Here is a 16,693-nt window from a genome sequence, read left to right as displayed (position 1 = left end):
CAGAGCACAGTCAGCAAAATAGAAAGGCGCATAGAGCAAAGTGTGGGGGAAGTCAGCGCAGCTTCCAGAGTCCCCTCCCTGTCAGGTCACACAGGATGCGCAAGGTGTGACCACACATGGGAAACATTGTTGTCCAGGGATGCTTGTAAGAGACCCAACACCCAGGGTTTTTACTGGAGACTGGTCTCTGGAACGTACCAACATTCCAGACTCCCAGAAGGAAAGCAGGTGTTCAGCATAACAGTTTGGGCACAGGGGGCTCTTCTTACTTGTTAAAGAATGCTGGAACCCTCCTGAAATTCAGGTTCACAGATCGCAGCCAAGGGCTGGCCTTGCAATTAGGCCTTTCCAAGGAGAGCAGTCCCAGGTCTCTGGGTTTATTAACTCTTTTTGCATCACTAGATATTAATAGGGGGAGAAAGAGGGAGAAAAAAGGAACCTGTTTGAAAATAGGAGCATGTCTTGAAAGCCAAGACTTTACTGGGAAGTTTGAGGACTATGACTCTCACTTTCCCTGTAGATTATAACATCGCTCATTTTGTCCTTCTACAGCTGAGCCTGTCTCCGCCTGCAAATCAAGTTCCCAGAAACAAGGATTCTCGCTTAAACTAGTGAGTGGCCCTGGGTGGAGGGAAGCACTAAGGGGAGGGCCTGGGGCTTTGGCAAAAGCATCATCCACCTCCAGGCCCCTCTGTGGGCTAGGACAGGTGGAAGAGCACGGCCTGGGCCTGCAAGGAGCAGTGGGACCTTTGGCGGGGCATGCCTCCCTCTGGGCCTTCATCACACAGGGCCCCTCAGAAGCTGCAGGTAGGTCCACCCTGAGCCCTGGCTCTGAGGCTTCCTGGATGTGTGATCTGGGCAAGTGCCTCCCCTCTCAGGGCTGACGTTCCTCATCTGTGAGGTGGAGCCGATAATACCCACGTCGGGTGGCCCACTTACCCACTACCTGCCTAACTCATAGCATGTATTTATTGAGCACCTACTATAATATATCACTGCTAGGTGATGGGGTTTCACAGAGAACCAGTCAGACAGGATTCCTATGCTGAGGAGTCAGTGAAATTGAGTCCAACTTTAGAATACAGAAACATGCACTTGAGGCAGGGGTAAAGGAATAAAGGAAACTGAGAAAGTGAGAGCAGCCAGGCAGGTGAGTTGTGTCCTTCAACACAGAGGAAGTGCCTAGTTAAAGGGTATCGTCATGGTTGGAAGACTCACCGTCATCCCTGAGTGCTGGAATTATGAGCCTCCCTTGGCCCTAGATAGAGGCTGTGTGAGTGGTTCAGAGCCAGGACTCCAGAGCCAGTCTCACAGATGAGTAATAGCACCTGCTTGTTGAGAGCCTGCTCTGTAACCGACCCTGGGCTGAGAGTTTCACTAGCAAGCCTGTGGGGTAGTTTTGTTCCCTGTTTAAGATGAGGAAATAGGGTCTCATCACTTACCCAGGGCCACCCAGCATGTAAGTTGCTTTGTTCACTGCTATATCTCTAATGCCCATAATAATACTTGGCACAAAATAAGTGCTTTGTAGAAAGAATGAATGGCATAGCTGGGATTTGAATCTACTTCTCTTTGACCCTGTGCTCTTAACCCAGCTATACTAGTTGTGTTTAATTAAAATATTTGGCTTTACTGCTAGAAAAAAATGACCAGTATTAACAATGGCCTAAGCAAAAATAATATTTTATTGCCTTTCACTTGAAAGTTTGGGGCAGTGGTCCAGGGCTGATATGATGGTTTCATTACCAAAGGGCCCCCTTCCTTCTCTCTTATTGTGCCAAAATCCTGAGATGGGTGCTCCAGCTCCCACCATCACATCTGCATTCCAGTTAATAGGAACAGGAAAAAAGGAAGAGGAGAGCTTGCCCCAGCCCTTTTAAGGACATAGCCTGGAAGTTGCCCACATCTCTTCTGCTCACATCCCCATTGGCCAGAACTTTGTCATGTGATCTCCCTCACTGCAAAGGAGAATGAGAAATGTAGGTTTTAGCTGAAGGCCACATGTCTAGGGAAAACTTGTGGATCCTATCACAAAAAAAAAAAACAAAAGGAACCTGGGCAATGAGGGATAACTCAAAATCTCTGATATGTGTTCACGTGCAGCATCCTAGGGAATTTGATGTGCAGGACCTGATGGGGACCCTGGGCTGTGGCTGGCATTACCCATGGCCACTGACCTGGGAGCCCTAGTCTAAGAGATTCCAGTGTGACAGACTTCTCTCCCTCCATCCCCCACTAGGATGCCAAGGATGGGCGCTTGTTCAATGAGCAGAACTTCTTCCAGCGGGCTGCCAAACCTTCGCAAGGTATCTGCAGGGAAGTGGGTAAGGGGGAGAGACGTGGGGATACCAGCTTGGTCAAAACAACTAGCTTCTCCCTGAAGGTGTGGGAAGGGTGGGGATTAAATTAAAGGCCCAGATTTGCTCATGTCACTCCTTGAGCCTCAAAGGACAGATGACATGGGCTGAGGCCAGCTCTTACCAGCTGTTGAGAGCCAAGTATTAAATTTTCAGAAATACCGCAAGTCAGTTGTTAAATGTAGCCATTATTAAAATTAACTATATTCACTTACTGTCAAATTATATTGAGAATGTGGGTGATAAGTATTCAAAACATCACTTCCTATTTATTTGTCTGCATTTCTTTTATCTATACTCTTGAAGCTGTTTATATCCATTGTATCTGGATGGTGCAAATAGTACACAATGGCGTGCTGCTGCACATCTCTTCTTAACTCTGCATTCCGTGACATATCGGTAGCTTGAACTTGGCCATGGTGGGAAGTATTCACACCACAGAATTTTGCAAACACTACACATCAGCGCTCTTTTCCCCTAGACAGCCAGTTGTTAAACCTTAATCAGCACACCATTAGATCTGTACCATCCAACTGAGATCCTGGAAGATGGGTGGACATCAAGTGACCAGTTTAGACATTTCCTGATCCTATTAGCTATATGTGTGAGTACAGACGTTATTCTGCCATTCTTATGCCTTCCACTCACTCTAGATTTCTATATTCTTTCTCCCATATTCACCCCTCGTCACTTGCAGACATAGATTAGATATTCAGGGGTAAACCAGGCCCACCTTGTCACCACCCTCATTGTCACCCATCCACAGAAGGGGCGTCTCTGACCAGGAGACTCATGGTCTGGTCTGGGCTCAGGCACACTCTGCTTTTGGTCTGAGAACAAGCTGTTGTCCCCGTGGGCCTGGGACCAGGTGGGCTCTAACCTCTCAGGCCCCTGCCTCCCACAGTAAACAAATGGAAGAAGCTGCACTCCACCCCCCTACTGGCCATCCCCACCTGTGTTGGTTTTGGTGTTCACCAGGACACGTATAGGTAAGTCTCTCTTGCCTTCCACCTCGCTGGTCCTTTTTTTTTCTCTCCCTGTCATGTGCCTGGGCATTGCTGGGACCCTGGAGCCACTGGCCAGTTAGTTGCATCCTCCTTTCCGTTGCTTTGATTCAGGTTGATTCCCCACCAATCAGAACCCTTAATCTTGCTCAGGACCAGGAGCTCGTAGCCATCCAGCCACAGTCCATCTTTGGTGGCCTGTATTCTGCCCCCTCCCATAGCCATCTCTCCCACCTCCTGGGGTGCTCGTGTCTTCCAGGTTCTTGGTTCTCCCCATGCTGGGCAGGACCCTTCAGTCAGCCCTGGATGACAATCCGAAGCATAAAATGTCCATGCAGTCCGTGTTCCAGATGGCCTGCCGGCTGGTATGTTACCTGGGCATTACCTGCCCCTCTCCAGGGAATGGCACACCGGGTTGGGGCTTATCAGTCTGTTTGTTCATTGACACACTCAGCCCACGCCCCCCTCTGCTGGACAGTGGGGGCTGGCACACTGACTGACACAGGTGAACCCAGTAGAGCCAAAGCAATAAACATGACCATGAGGGGTGTTCAGGAAGCCATGGAAGTTGCAGGAAGGAGCCCCAGCCTCAAATTGAGGGGTAGGAAATAGCAAGGTGCTGAGTGGAGTAAGGGTGGGGATATGTGGGGGAAATACTCCAGGCCAAGGATACAGCTTGGGCAAAGGCTTATATGGAGGAGAGAGCATAAGGCATTGGTTCCTTCATTCATTCCTTCATCCATCCTTTCAGTAATATTTATTAGGTCCCTGCTGGGTGTCAGACCCTGTCCCAGGGGCTGGGAGCACAGTGGGGAGCAGCATGGACATGGTTTTGATGCCTAATGGGAGACGATGGCACTAAACAGTTACACAAATTGTGAAAACTGCTTTGAATGGAAATATCCCCTGATATGATAGAGAATAAGAGGACCCAATTTAAATTGCAGAAGTGATGAAAGTGACAAAGGACTGACATATTAGTTGAATCCCAAAGGTCTTTATGCTCAGAGTGTCTACAGTGTGACATATGAAAGAGGAAAGGGTAAGAGATGAGGTTGGTGTAGAGGTCAGCAGTGACCAGGTCACACAGAGTCTTGAACACCAAGCTGAGGAGCCGGGACTGTATCCTGAGGGCACTGGGGAGCCATGGGGAGATTGGGAGCAGGGGAGGCACAAGGTCAGCTCTAGGTGCAGAAGGACCATGTGGGGTGGGTCTGGAGGGGGTGAGATGGAGGTCAGGTGAGGTCAGCATGAGAGAGGACAAGGCCTGAGAAGGGGCCAGGCTGTGGGACAGAGAGTTTCTAGGACAAGGAGAACTTGGTGGACAGTTAAGCTTTGGGTTCAAGGGGGACTTCGAGATGTCATCAGGATTTAACTAATTCCTGGGCAGTTCAATATATGAGCTTGGAGCTCAGTGGAAAAGTCAGAGCTAGAGATAATACAAATGGCTTAACTAAATTTATTTCTGCTCGCTAGGAGAAATAACAAGAATTCTTTGATGTACATGGATGTTGGGTTTTTTGTTTTTTCCCCAGGAGGTAGTAAGTACCCAACTTGTTCCCCTCCTGAGTTTGCAATCAAGAAATAGTTATGAGCGAGACAGAAAACAAACTATTAGCTTTAATGCTGATTTTTTTAAAGCTAATTAGAAGACATGCTTAGGGCTTCCTAATGTTTCACCCAGAATTAGTCAGGTTTAAACCTCTTCATCCATCCCCCTCCCTCAGTCACAAGCAGGGAAACCATGGGGCCCCAGGCCTAACAGTGGGGATTCATTCACCAGGCTTTGCATCAGTGCCTCTTTGTGTTAGGCATGCTACTCATGGAGATGCTTTATGTCTTCCCCCAGCTGGATGCCCTGGAGTTTCTTCATGAGAATGAGTATGTTCATGGAAATGTGACAGCTGAGAATATCTTTGTGAATCCAGGGGATCTGAGCCAGGTAATAGTTGGGTCCTCCCCACCCTGGGGGTTTTCTGGACTCAGGACCTCATCTGTCTCAAAACTTCCATTTATTTTACAATGCCCATTACAGACAAAGAATTGCTATCCATCATATATAAAGAGCTCCTTTGAATAAATAAGAAGAGATAAGCAACTTAGTAGAAAAATGGACAAAGGATAGGAAAAGCAGTTCATAGAAAAAGAAATCCACAGGTTAGTTAAATACATGAAAAGATGATCAGCCTCCCTAATAATCACAGAAATGAAAATTAAAACATACTATTTTTCACCCTATGGATGGACAAAATTAAAAAGAATGATATATATATATATTGGTGATAAGGATGTAAGGAAATAGGAATTCTTTATATTCTGTTGGAAGTGTGAATTGGGCAGCCTTTTTGGAAGGTAACTTGGATATAGCAGTCAAATTTTAAATGCATGTTTTTTTGATCCACCAGTTTCTTAGGAATATATCTTATCCTTATATTCATAGGACTGTTCAAAGATATATGTACAAAATGTTCCTGACAACACTGATTGTAATAATAAATTGGGAAGACCTTAAATATATATTCCCAGTATGGTACTGATTAAATAGTGTTTTAAAGTAATTTTTAATTACTCTTTCAGTAGCAAATGACAGAAATCCAATTTAACATGGCTTAAGCCAAAAAAACAGTTTAAAAAAGGGAGGGATTCAGTTTATTGGTCTGTGGAGTAGAAAAAACTTACTGACTTTAGACATGGCTGAATCTAGGAACTCCTTGTCAATGGGAAACTGGCTCTTCCATCTCTGGGCTCTTGTTTGTACATTGCTCATTGTCAGGCAGACTCTCTTCCCTCATGGTGACAAAATCACCACCGGGAAATCAAGCTTAAATTTCCTCAGCAAACCCAGTGGAAATAGATCAGGTGAGCCCCACTTCAGTCATGTGGACTGAGAGTTGGAAAGGGATGATCGCAGAGAAAACTCCTAGAACTGTATTAGAGATCTCCAGAAAAACAGAACCAACAGAATGTGTGAGTGTGTGTGTGTGTGTGTGTACAGAAAAAGATTTATTATAAGGAATTGGAAACAGAGAGTCTCAGGATCTGCAGTTGGCAAGCTGGAGACCCGGAAAAGCTGATGGTGTAATTCTCTAGTCAGAATCCTGAAAACCAGGAAAGTTAACTGTGAGTTCCAGTCTGAAAGCCGGCAGGCTCAAGACCCAGTAAGAGCCATTGTTTTAGTTCAAGTCCAGGGCAGGAAAAGACCAATGTTCCAGCTCTTGCATTCAGACAGGATGTGTTCCCTCTCACTCAGCCTTTTTATTCTGTTCAGGCCTTCAATTGATTGGATGAGGCCCATCCACATTAGGGAGGGCAATCTGCTTTACTTAGAATATGATTTAAATGTCAGTCTTATCCAGAAACATGCTCACAGACACACCCAAAATAATGTTTGGCCAAATGTCTGGGCACCCTGTGGCCCAGTGAAGTTGACTTATAAAATTAAATATCACAAACTGTGACCAAAAGAAAAGGATGTAGGCCTCACATAGACAAAACCAACAGTTGTCCACTGCCCATATGGCAGAATACAATGCAGCCATTAAAAAGCATATGTGGCTGTGTGTGTCTGGTGGATAAGCACTTTACTTTCATTTTCCACTCAGTTAAGTCTCATAACCCTGCAATGCAGGGCCTATCATATTTGTTTTTACAAATGGAGAAATGAAAGCACAAAATGTTTCATAGCTTACCCAAGGTTGTATAACCAAGCTGGCATTTGAACCTGATCTATCTGACTCGAGAGTTAATGCCTTGAACCACGATTAAAGTGCAAAATGCTGGGTGCCTAACAGGAAGTATAGTATGATCTCTCTGTGAAAAACCAGAGCCCCCTCCCCGTCCACATGTGTTTACTGATTATTTAAAGAAAATGACTTGAAACGATGTATAAGAAACCATTATTTTATTTATTGTCAGTGTATTTATTATTATTTATTTATTATTAGTTTGCTGTTGTTAGTTTACTTCTGGGCAGTGGGTTTATGAGGTTGGAGGGCAATAGGGATGGTGGGTTTGAGTGCTTTTCACTTCACACTCTTCTGTACTGTTTGGCATTTAGTCATTTCATATTGCACACATGATTGAAATCTCCGATTCCAGAGTCCGAGCTCCTAACGTCCAAACTGTATGCCTTCTCCCAATGTACACACAGGTGACCCTGGCAGGCTATGGCTTTGCCTTCCGCTATTCCCCAGGTGGCAGACATGTGGCCTACATGGAAGGTAGCAGGAGCCCACATGAAGGAGACCTCGAGTTCATTAGCATGGACCTGCACAAGGGATGCGGTAAGAGGCCACAGAAAGGGTTCGGGACCATGGAGACACGCTGCTTATACAGGGACAGCTCTAGGTTTTCACAGCTACGCACAGAGATAGCCAGACACTGGAGTCACTCTAAGGGAGCCATGATATGGATTCTGGACCATGGATGGCATCCCCAAGCATTAGGGAATTGTGGGTAGTTGTTCAGCACCAAGGACAGAGGGCAGTTGGGCACAGGGAAGCCCGGCAGGTCCAGAGGTTCAGATTTAGAATCTGGTGTAAACTTGGAACATGAGAGTTGCCCAAGAGTCATACAGGAGATGCTGTCGAAGAAACAATCCATATCTGGAACACAGGAGTGAAGTCTGGACAGACTCAGATGTCGGCAGGATCTCAGGAGTTGTCAGCTGAAGCCTGGGAAAGGAATGAGATTATCAAGGAAAGTGTACAGAGCAAAGAGAGAGCCCAGGCAGATTCCTTGAGGAGGTCTCAGCCCTTCTTTCCCAAATCACTTGGTATCATTTCCATCCATGTGCCTGCCTGCGTCCTCCCACCAGACTGAGCTCACCCAGGGAATAGATGGTGCCAGTGCCTCCAGATCAAGTGGTGGAAGGTCTGACACACACAACTCTCAGTGTTTGTTGAAAGCTTACACGAACTGTTGTCTAAGTTATGGCATTTAGGAAGTGTAAGAAAAACCCCAGTGATCTCCTTTTCTCCCTTTCCGAGGCTGTATTCAGTGCCCACCCTTGTAGGTTCCCTCATGCTCTGTCCTGTGTCCTCTGTAGCTCAGGTAATCCCACAATATAACCGTCTCTTTACATGACTGTGAAGGGCTGGGACCCAGCCAAACTCTTCTCTAGAATTTGAGAATGGGATGGGGCCTGCTGCACAGGGTTTGGAGGGCTTATTGAATGAATGAGTGCATAAATGAAAGACAAGTAAATGAGGGAGTGAGCTAGTGAAAGTAGGGATGAAGGGATAGCTGGCTGAGAGAATGAAAGAGAGTAGTTGAGAGAGTCATGAGAGTGAAAGTAGGCAAATGAAGAGTGAATGAACAGATGAGAGCCCATATGTTTGGGTGGTTGAGTATGAGTGCATGATTGAGTCAGTGAGAGAGAGAAAGGAAGGAGGTGGATGTATCAGTGAGTAGAGCATCCAGACTGAGCAGACTGAGTTGCCACCTCTTTCCCTTCCTCCCCAGGGCCCTCCCGCCGCAGTGACCTCCAGACCCTAGGTTACTGTTTGCTGAAGTGGCTTTATGGGACCCTGCCATGGACAAAGTGCCTTCTTAACACCGAGGATATCATGAAGCTGAAACAGAAGTGAGTCTAGGGGTCAGCAGAGTCAAGCACTGGCTCCAGCACCCCTGCAGGTGGGCCAGACTCTCAGAACCCAATGGGACAAAAAAGAAGGGGAGGTAGTGTCTGGCAGAGCCAAGGCCTCTGTAGTTCTCAGGCATGTGCTCTACCATCCATTCCAGCAGAGAAGAGCGTGGGCTCTGGAGCCATGCTGCCTGGAGTCAGACTCCGGCCCTACCACTGGAGGGTGTTGGGTGGGCAGCTTAACCTCCATAAGCCTCAGTGTCCTCGGTGAGATGGGATCTTATTAGCACCCACCGCAGGGGGTGTGGAAAGATTCAAGGGAGTCAAGTACACAGCACTCAGCACAGAGCCTGGCCTGTAGAAAATGCTTACCGTGCACAGGACACCATGACTCATTCATTCCTTCACAGGCATGTGGGCAACCTAAGAAGTTAGGTCTGGGCCCTGCCTCAGCATAGGGCTACACCAGCCATCGGTGTTACTTCCCTCCGTCACTCACCTCTGCATATAAAACCACCAGCTCCTGCTAGTTCTGGTTTAGACATTCAGCACCAAGGACAGCAGGGGCGGGGCGGGGGCTGGCACTGGGTGCAAAGGGAAGTGCTGGAGTGGAAAGTTCAGCACCAAGGACAGAAGATTACAGCGCAAAGGGGAGTGCTGTGGGTGTGGTTCAGCACCACTGACAGAGGGCACTTTGGCACAGAGAGAAGCATAGGCACTTTGCTCTTCAGTACCAAGGACAGTGGGCATCAGGACACTAGGAAGCCCTGCAGGTTAGCTAGAGGTTGGGAATCAAGATCTAGGATAGACTTGGGCAGATGATAGAGTCTAGGAGAGGTTGGCTATCTACGTCTGAGGTACAGGAATGAAGTCTAAACAAGATTCAAACCTCAGCGGTATCTCAGGAGTTCTCAACAGAAGCCCTGGGAAAGGATGAGATTTTCCAGGAAAGTGTACAGAGTGGGAAAAGGGAAAACTCCAGTGACCAACATTGTGTCCGTCGTACTTCTCAGTCCTTAGCATGCTGTCACTGGTTCACCTTGAGCCTCTCTCTCATTTTGCCCCTTTTTATATACCCCATCTTCTCTCATCCGTGGAAACCCACTCAAACATACTTAATATATTTTCTGCTGATATGTGTGCTTAAATGTATTTGTATCCTTAAACTTGCATAATGGTAGTGGTACTGTGTGTACTTGACTTGCTTAAATGGTATTCTTTGAATCTAATCTGTGTCTGACTTTTTTCACTCAACACTATGTTCTTCAACTTTAACCACATCGTTACATGTGCTACAAATTTTCTGCTCCTGAATACTGCTTTTAAATAAGTTTGTACAGCTATGTCTGTGTCCTTGAACAATATATGAGTGTATTTAATTTGCATAAATGGTACTCTGCTCTACATTTCATTGTTTCTTGCTTTCTTTCACTCAGTGCTGTATTTTTTAACTTTTAGCTACATTGCTAATTCACTGTCTCTGAATACTTCTAAATTTGTCTATTTATATGTATCTGTGCCCTTGAAATATATGTCGTGTTGTTGGGTATGTGTTTTATTGGCATAAGTGGTACCATGCCCTGAATCTCATCTTCAGGTTCCAGCTTAATCATCACACCCAGGAACCTCTTTCCTCACCCTCACTGCATCAGGTCTTCTGCTTGCACATGCTCAGAGGAAGGGATTTGCCCCTGTCACATTGGCCTGCTTATGATGACATGTTCAAGGCTAATGTTTATCGTACACTTGTCTGTGCCCAGCACTGCATCCAGTGCTTCCCTGCATCACCCTCAGAACAATTCTGAAATAAATGTTCTTATCATCTAAGGCTCAGAGAGCTTAGGCAATCAGCCCAGGTCACACAGCTACTAAGTAAGGACACTTACACTCAACACTCAGGCCATTCGACTGCAGAGAGGCCCTTTCATCTCAAAGCCAGTGTCTCCCAAGTGGATTGATGGCACTTGGACACAGCCTTCCTCTAACTGACAAATATGTATGGACCACCTACTATGCTCCAGGCTTTTTTCTAGGCCCTGGGATACAGGAATAACTAAAACACACATCCTTGCCCTCAGGGGAGACAGTAAAGAGATAAAGAGTGAAACACAGCATGTCAGAAGGCAAACTGGCAGGGCCATTAGGTCAGGAGCTCTGGGGATCTGCCAGTGGGATGGTGAGGATGTGGCTTTGCGCTGCTCTTTTAGATTTAATGGCCAGGGCAGGTCTCATGGCAGTAATGACGGGTAAATTGCCTCCAGAATGGGATTGAGTCAAGGAGGAGGTCTCACTTTGGTGCTGATATGCCACTAACATTTCTGCAGAAGGAGGAAAAGATAGAGAGAGGGAGGCCTTTGGCAGCCTCAATGTCAGAAGCCAGCCTCAGAACCCACCAGAACATGAGCCATTGTCCTGTTTCCTTGGAATTTATTTTTGCATTTATTTTCTAGTTTTCCACTTTTAAAATGAAGCCAAGTGAAAACAGCGACTCACAGAATTAGAAACACAGGCAGTAGGAACATACGGTCCGGTTGCTAAAGTGCTGAGTGTGACTGAAGTTCGTGACCTGCTCCTTTACTCGTTTCTGTTATGTTAGGGACAAGGCTGAGCTGCTCTTACAAGGAGACCCCAAAACACTGGCTCAAATGAGATACGTGTTTATTTTCCTCTTGCTAACAGCCCCAAGGTGGGAGACCAAGGGTGGTGGGTGCCTCGGTCCCCTTCAACATGCATATACCTTTCTTTGGGTGCAAGCTCTGTTGCCACTGTCTCCTATTGCTTCTAAAGGGCAGGACTGCAAATGATATGTGTCTCTTGGTTACGTGGCCACCATGAGCTCTAGTGGGGCTGGGAAATGTCTCCAGCCTGTGGCTGCTGACATTGAGATTTTGCCATTGAAGGGGAGAAGTGACAGGTAGCAGGTAGCAGTTCTTCCACAGTGCCACCTTGAGTCAAGTTTCTCTGAGGGCAGGAACCACGTCAGCTGTCTTCACCATGTTGTTCACAGCACAGTGCTTGGCATGTTGTGGGTGTTCATGAAATAGCTGTGGAGTGAATGGATAAGGAATGAATGTATGAGCCTTCATTCTCAGGCCTGGGCTTCTGTGTGGACACACAGATCAGGCAGACATGCCCCAGCCTTGGCAGAGTTCCCAGGTTTGGAGAAGGCACACAGGCAGGAAGCAGGCACTATATGTGAGGGTGGAAGCAGTGCCTGAGGCATTGTGAGAGCATAGGGGAGGCACGTGACCTGGCCTCTTGTGAGCCTTTACTCAAGACAAGCCTGACCTTGTCTGTAGAGAGCAGAGAAGTTACCATGGCAGGCAAGAGAGACACGACATTTATAGGCAGACAGGATAGCACATATGTGAACCCTTCATTCATTTATTTATTCAGAACCAGTTTTCTGAGGGCATCTGTGTGCCAGTCCCTGTGCTGGGAAATGCTGAGGACCCAGATGTGAATCAGCTGAAGGCACCTCTTGTCATTAGTGAAACCGCCTGCTGAGGCTCCCCTGGATTTGAATCCTCCCTCCTCCTATTTCCCCTAACTCCTAAGAATAGTCATAGTTCCCTTTTCACATCTCTCCCAACTTCCCCTTAACAAGAGATAATTAATGAGCATGAGATGCTTCACTAAGATGCTCTGTAATTGCCAAGTTGGTACAGAGTAAATAAAATAGGTCCTGTAATTATTTTAATGTTGATGATTTCAGTATGAGTAACAGTTCATTCCAGAACCCCAGATCCCAACCACGGCCACAGAGGGAGGGCCGGGCACGTGAAGATGCCCCACAGAGAGATGTGAGTGGCGATGTTGCTGTCATTCTGGACCCCCCCAGCTCAGGCTTGTCAGGTGACTCAAGGCAGTAACCAAAAGGACCACAAGGGGGCGATGTTGGCACATGCAGGTTTTCTGGAACCCTAACTTGTTCTCTAGACGATCTCTCACTGGTGTGCATGGCCTTTTTACATTCATTCAGCAAATATTTATTCATTTTCTTGTACATCCTAGTTCATGACAAAATGAATGACTAAAAGAAACATGAGAGACGGTGTGATGCCCCAAGACTTTCAGGTGTGCAAGGCCCCCAGCTGGAAAAGCATAAACATAAGTTGAATTCAGTCACTGCTCTTAAGACTGCCAGAGGCAGGGAGGTCCCCAGACATGACAGCGACAGCCTTTGGGGGAGTTGCTCGCGGAGTTTACAACGTCCTAAAGATGGCACAGCCCTTTCATGCCTTCACTCGCACTCTGTCATTCATTCACCATATACATCCTGAGGCTATGAGTAGAGAGGGGTTGGACCCAGCCCTTCCTCAACATGTATCTTGCCAGTTGCTGTATGGCTTCTGTGGACCTCTGCAGGGATGTACAGGTACTCAGGAGGATCAATTTCCTCCGCCTGGAGGGGAAGCTGGGAGACCAGCCCTCGAGCCATGTCCAGAAGGGAGAGCAGCCACCTTGCAGGTGTCAAGTTGGGGAAGGGCCATCCAGGGCAGAGATAACAGGATGTGCAGAGGCTGGGAGATGCGGGTCATCCTTGACCAGGTTGGGGGACTAGAAAAAGTGTAGTGTGACTGAGCATTAGATGGGAGGGAGGAAGTCAAGGAGACAAGGCCACGGGCTGGCAGCTTTGCATGCCAGGGGCTTTCCCCAAGGGTGCTGGGGAGCCCCAGCTGGGCCACGAGCAGAGAAAGGCAGGGGAAGCTCTGGGAGTAGGGACTCTCTGGGGCCATATGAGGGATACATGGGAAGCTGGGGAGGAGGCTGGGGTCCAGGGAGACAGCATGAGGCCTAAGCTGGGCCCAGAGCCATGGACGGAGGAGAGATGGGGCAGAGAGGGTTGGGGAGCAGGAGGGTGGGGCTTGGAGATTTCTGGGTTGTGGGGGAAGGAAAGGACAGTGCCCAGTGACTGGGTCGACGAGGGAGCCAGCCCAGTGATCCAGGCCAGTGGAGCTACAGTGGATTGGGACTCTGAGGGTGGAGCAAAGGAAGTAAACAAATTTACATTTTTCCTGAGTAGTCCAAGAGGGGTGTGTGTGTATGTGGTGTGTGTGTATTTATGTATATATACAAATATCTGTGTGTGGATAAGATAGTCTTAATTACTCACAGATTTCTTATTTGTGAATTTGTCCATTCACTAAAATGTATTTGCAACCCCAAAACCAATACTCGCGGTGCTTTGGTGGTCATTCTCAGACATGCAGAGTGGAATAAATTTTGAGTCACCCGGTGCCTGCGATCCCAGCTGACGCCGAACACGGCAGTCCTCTGCCTTCTTGGTTCAGCTCTCACACCGTAAACCAGTGTCCTTTTTGCGGTCCATCTAATGCCACATTTCCCACATTTTTGTGCTTTTTGTTGGTAATTTCTCTGTTTAAAGTGGCTCCAAGCATAGTGCTGAAGAGCTGTCTAGTGTCCCTCAGTGCAGGGAGGCTGTGATGTGGCTTATGGAGAAAAAGCGTGTTAGATGAGCTTCCTTCAGGCAGGACATGGGGTACTGTTGGCCATGAGTTCAATATGAATCGATCCATATTGTATTAAATACAGTGTCTTTAAACATAAACATACATAAAACAAGGTGATGTATTGATTAGTTGGCAAAATGTGACCAGAGGCTTGCAGGAACCTAATGTTATGTTTGCCCTAAAAGCAGGTTCAGAATTGGCTAATTCAGTGTCCAAGGTGACTCTATAGGGAATATCTACTGTGAATAACAAGAACCTGCTGTTCGTCTATGAGACATTCTGTTTAAAAGGTTGCTCTCCCTTCCCAAAAAGACCTTCCGCATATACCTCTGTCCTATAGGTTTCTTGACAGCCCGGAGACCCTCGTGGGACAGTGCAGTCGCTGGATGAATCCCTCAGGTATGTCCTGAATGGGAGGGACAAGCGGAGGCCGTGGCAGGACCGGGGGTTTTGCGTCCACATGGAATCGCTTCTCTTTACACCCCTTTGTTTTCTTGAGTTTTCCAAATTGCATGTGTATATGTGCTCATTGTAAAAAAACAAAAATCTTCCCCAAAATTTCAAAAGTGTTCCTGAACAAAAATAACAGTACACACACACACACACACACACACACACACACACACACACACACACACAACCACATACACATAATGTTGTTGTTTTTTAAGATGTTATTGGAGAATTGGGGGAGTGGAACAGCATTGGGGAATCGGGGAAGGGGAGCAGATAAGTTGCTGTCCTTTTTGTTCTTCAGTCTAGTTGTGGAAGACGTCACTTCACTGGCCCCTGTTGGTATTGTGATCATTGCACTCTTCCCAGGTGACACAGATTGGTTGCCCACCATTGGACAGCCACTCACAGCGGCTCTTGGCAGCTCACGCCGGCTGCCAGCCGCTCACACTGGCTGCCAGCCACTCACGGCAGCCCACTGCAGCAGGGGCTGCAGCCTATGCCGTCGCCGGTGACTTACGGCAGCCCACCTCCAGATCGAGCTGTTGTTCATTATCTTAGCTGTAAGAAGGCGCAGCGGCACTGGCCCTAATGTGGGATCTGAACCGGGTCCCTGCTGCTCAGAGCTGGCGTCCCAAGACAACCCTTAACCAATGCGCCACTCGGCCGGCCCACATAATGTTTTTTTAATGGAATCTTATTATGTGTATTGGTCTCCAACTTGATTTTTTTCACTTAAGAAGAGTATATCTTGGAGATGTTTTGTGTCGGTGTTTGTAGAATTTTGTCAGTATTTTTCTAAATTGTGGTAAAATACACATAATGTCAGTATTTTAAAACTGCAGTTGTGAGTCATTAGTCAGTCATGAAGTCAATTTAACGGGTCAAGAACAGGATTCTTAAAAATTTAAAAGAACACAAAAATATGAGTGCCTTGCAGGAGTTAAGGAAATGTGAGATGTTATTATAGTTGCAGTGATACATATTTATACTCGTATATATAGGTGGGTAACAGGTTTTAAGGTAAAATGTATTTCTAATTATGTCTGTCTTTTTAAATGCTTTAAAAACACTGGTCTATCTGGGTACTACAATCCATCATATACGATATAATCCATCATATGAATATATCTTAATTTATTTCACCAATTCTTTATTGATAAACATTTAGCTTATCTCTAACTTTCTGATATTATAAACCTCTTACTGCTTTTTTTTCCCCTGGGATTTGAATATTCACTTATAAAATAATTTCAATCAAATTGAAACATGTAACATAAGAAGTGAAACTTCCTGTCCCTATCTTGTCCCTTCCCCAGTCATACTTCCAAAGTAATTGCTGTTAATAGTATGATGAGTACATATCAGTTACCTATTGCCCTGTAACAAACCACTTCAAAGCATAGTGACCTAAAACATCAGCCATTTGATTTCTCTGAGATTCTTGGGGATAACGATATGGGCCGGGTTCATCCAGGCGGTTCATCGACTGGTCTTACCAGGGACATTCATGCCCATGCTGGCATCTGGCGGCTTGACTGGGGCAGCTGGTTCAAGTGGCTCCTGTCCCTCCTATTTGGCAATTGTCACTGGCTTGTTACTGCAAGGTCTCGGAGGCCTCAGCTGGCATGGCTCATCTCTGCTTTTTAAGGCCTCCCATCCTCCAACAGGCTAGACCAGGGGTCGGCAAACTGCAGCTCGCGAGCTACATGCAGCTCTTTGGGTGCGTACATGTGGCTCTGAAGTAAAATTGAAAATGAAAATAAAACTATCATAGTTTCATTTATAAAATTTTTAAAGGATATTATTCACATAATGGTG

At 46.6% G+C, this 16,693-nt stretch overlaps 1 protein-coding gene across 4 annotated transcripts in view; it reads left to right on the top strand.

Moving 5' to 3' along the window:
• VRK3 (VRK serine/threonine kinase 3) overlaps window positions 1-16,693 on the top strand; it is a 39,090-nt gene that overhangs the window by 14,007 nt on the left and 8,390 nt on the right. For all 4 annotated transcript variants that reach the window (XM_019658246.1, XM_019658247.1, XM_019658248.1 and 1 more), the window contains 8 exons: window positions 553-611; window positions 2,240-2,306; window positions 3,262-3,346; window positions 3,621-3,726; window positions 5,211-5,303; window positions 7,512-7,644; window positions 8,825-8,945; window positions 14,760-14,818. In XM_019658246.1, coding sequence (XP_019513791.1) covers window positions 553-611; window positions 2,240-2,306; window positions 3,262-3,346; window positions 3,621-3,726; window positions 5,211-5,303; window positions 7,512-7,644; window positions 8,825-8,945; window positions 14,760-14,818 — 723 coding nt within the window. The remainder of the gene's footprint in view (window positions 1-552; window positions 612-2,239; window positions 2,307-3,261; window positions 3,347-3,620; window positions 3,727-5,210; window positions 5,304-7,511; window positions 7,645-8,824; window positions 8,946-14,759; window positions 14,819-16,693) is intronic.

The sequence above is a fragment of the Hipposideros armiger genome, unplaced genomic scaffold, assembly GCF_001890085.2.
Source record: "Hipposideros armiger isolate ML-2016 unplaced genomic scaffold, ASM189008v1 scaffold_283, whole genome shotgun sequence".
NCBI lineage: Eukaryota > Metazoa > Chordata > Mammalia > Chiroptera > Hipposideridae > Hipposideros > Hipposideros armiger.
The sequence above is the reverse complement of the archived record's forward strand: the minus strand, read 5'-3'. Positions and strand labels throughout refer to the sequence as shown.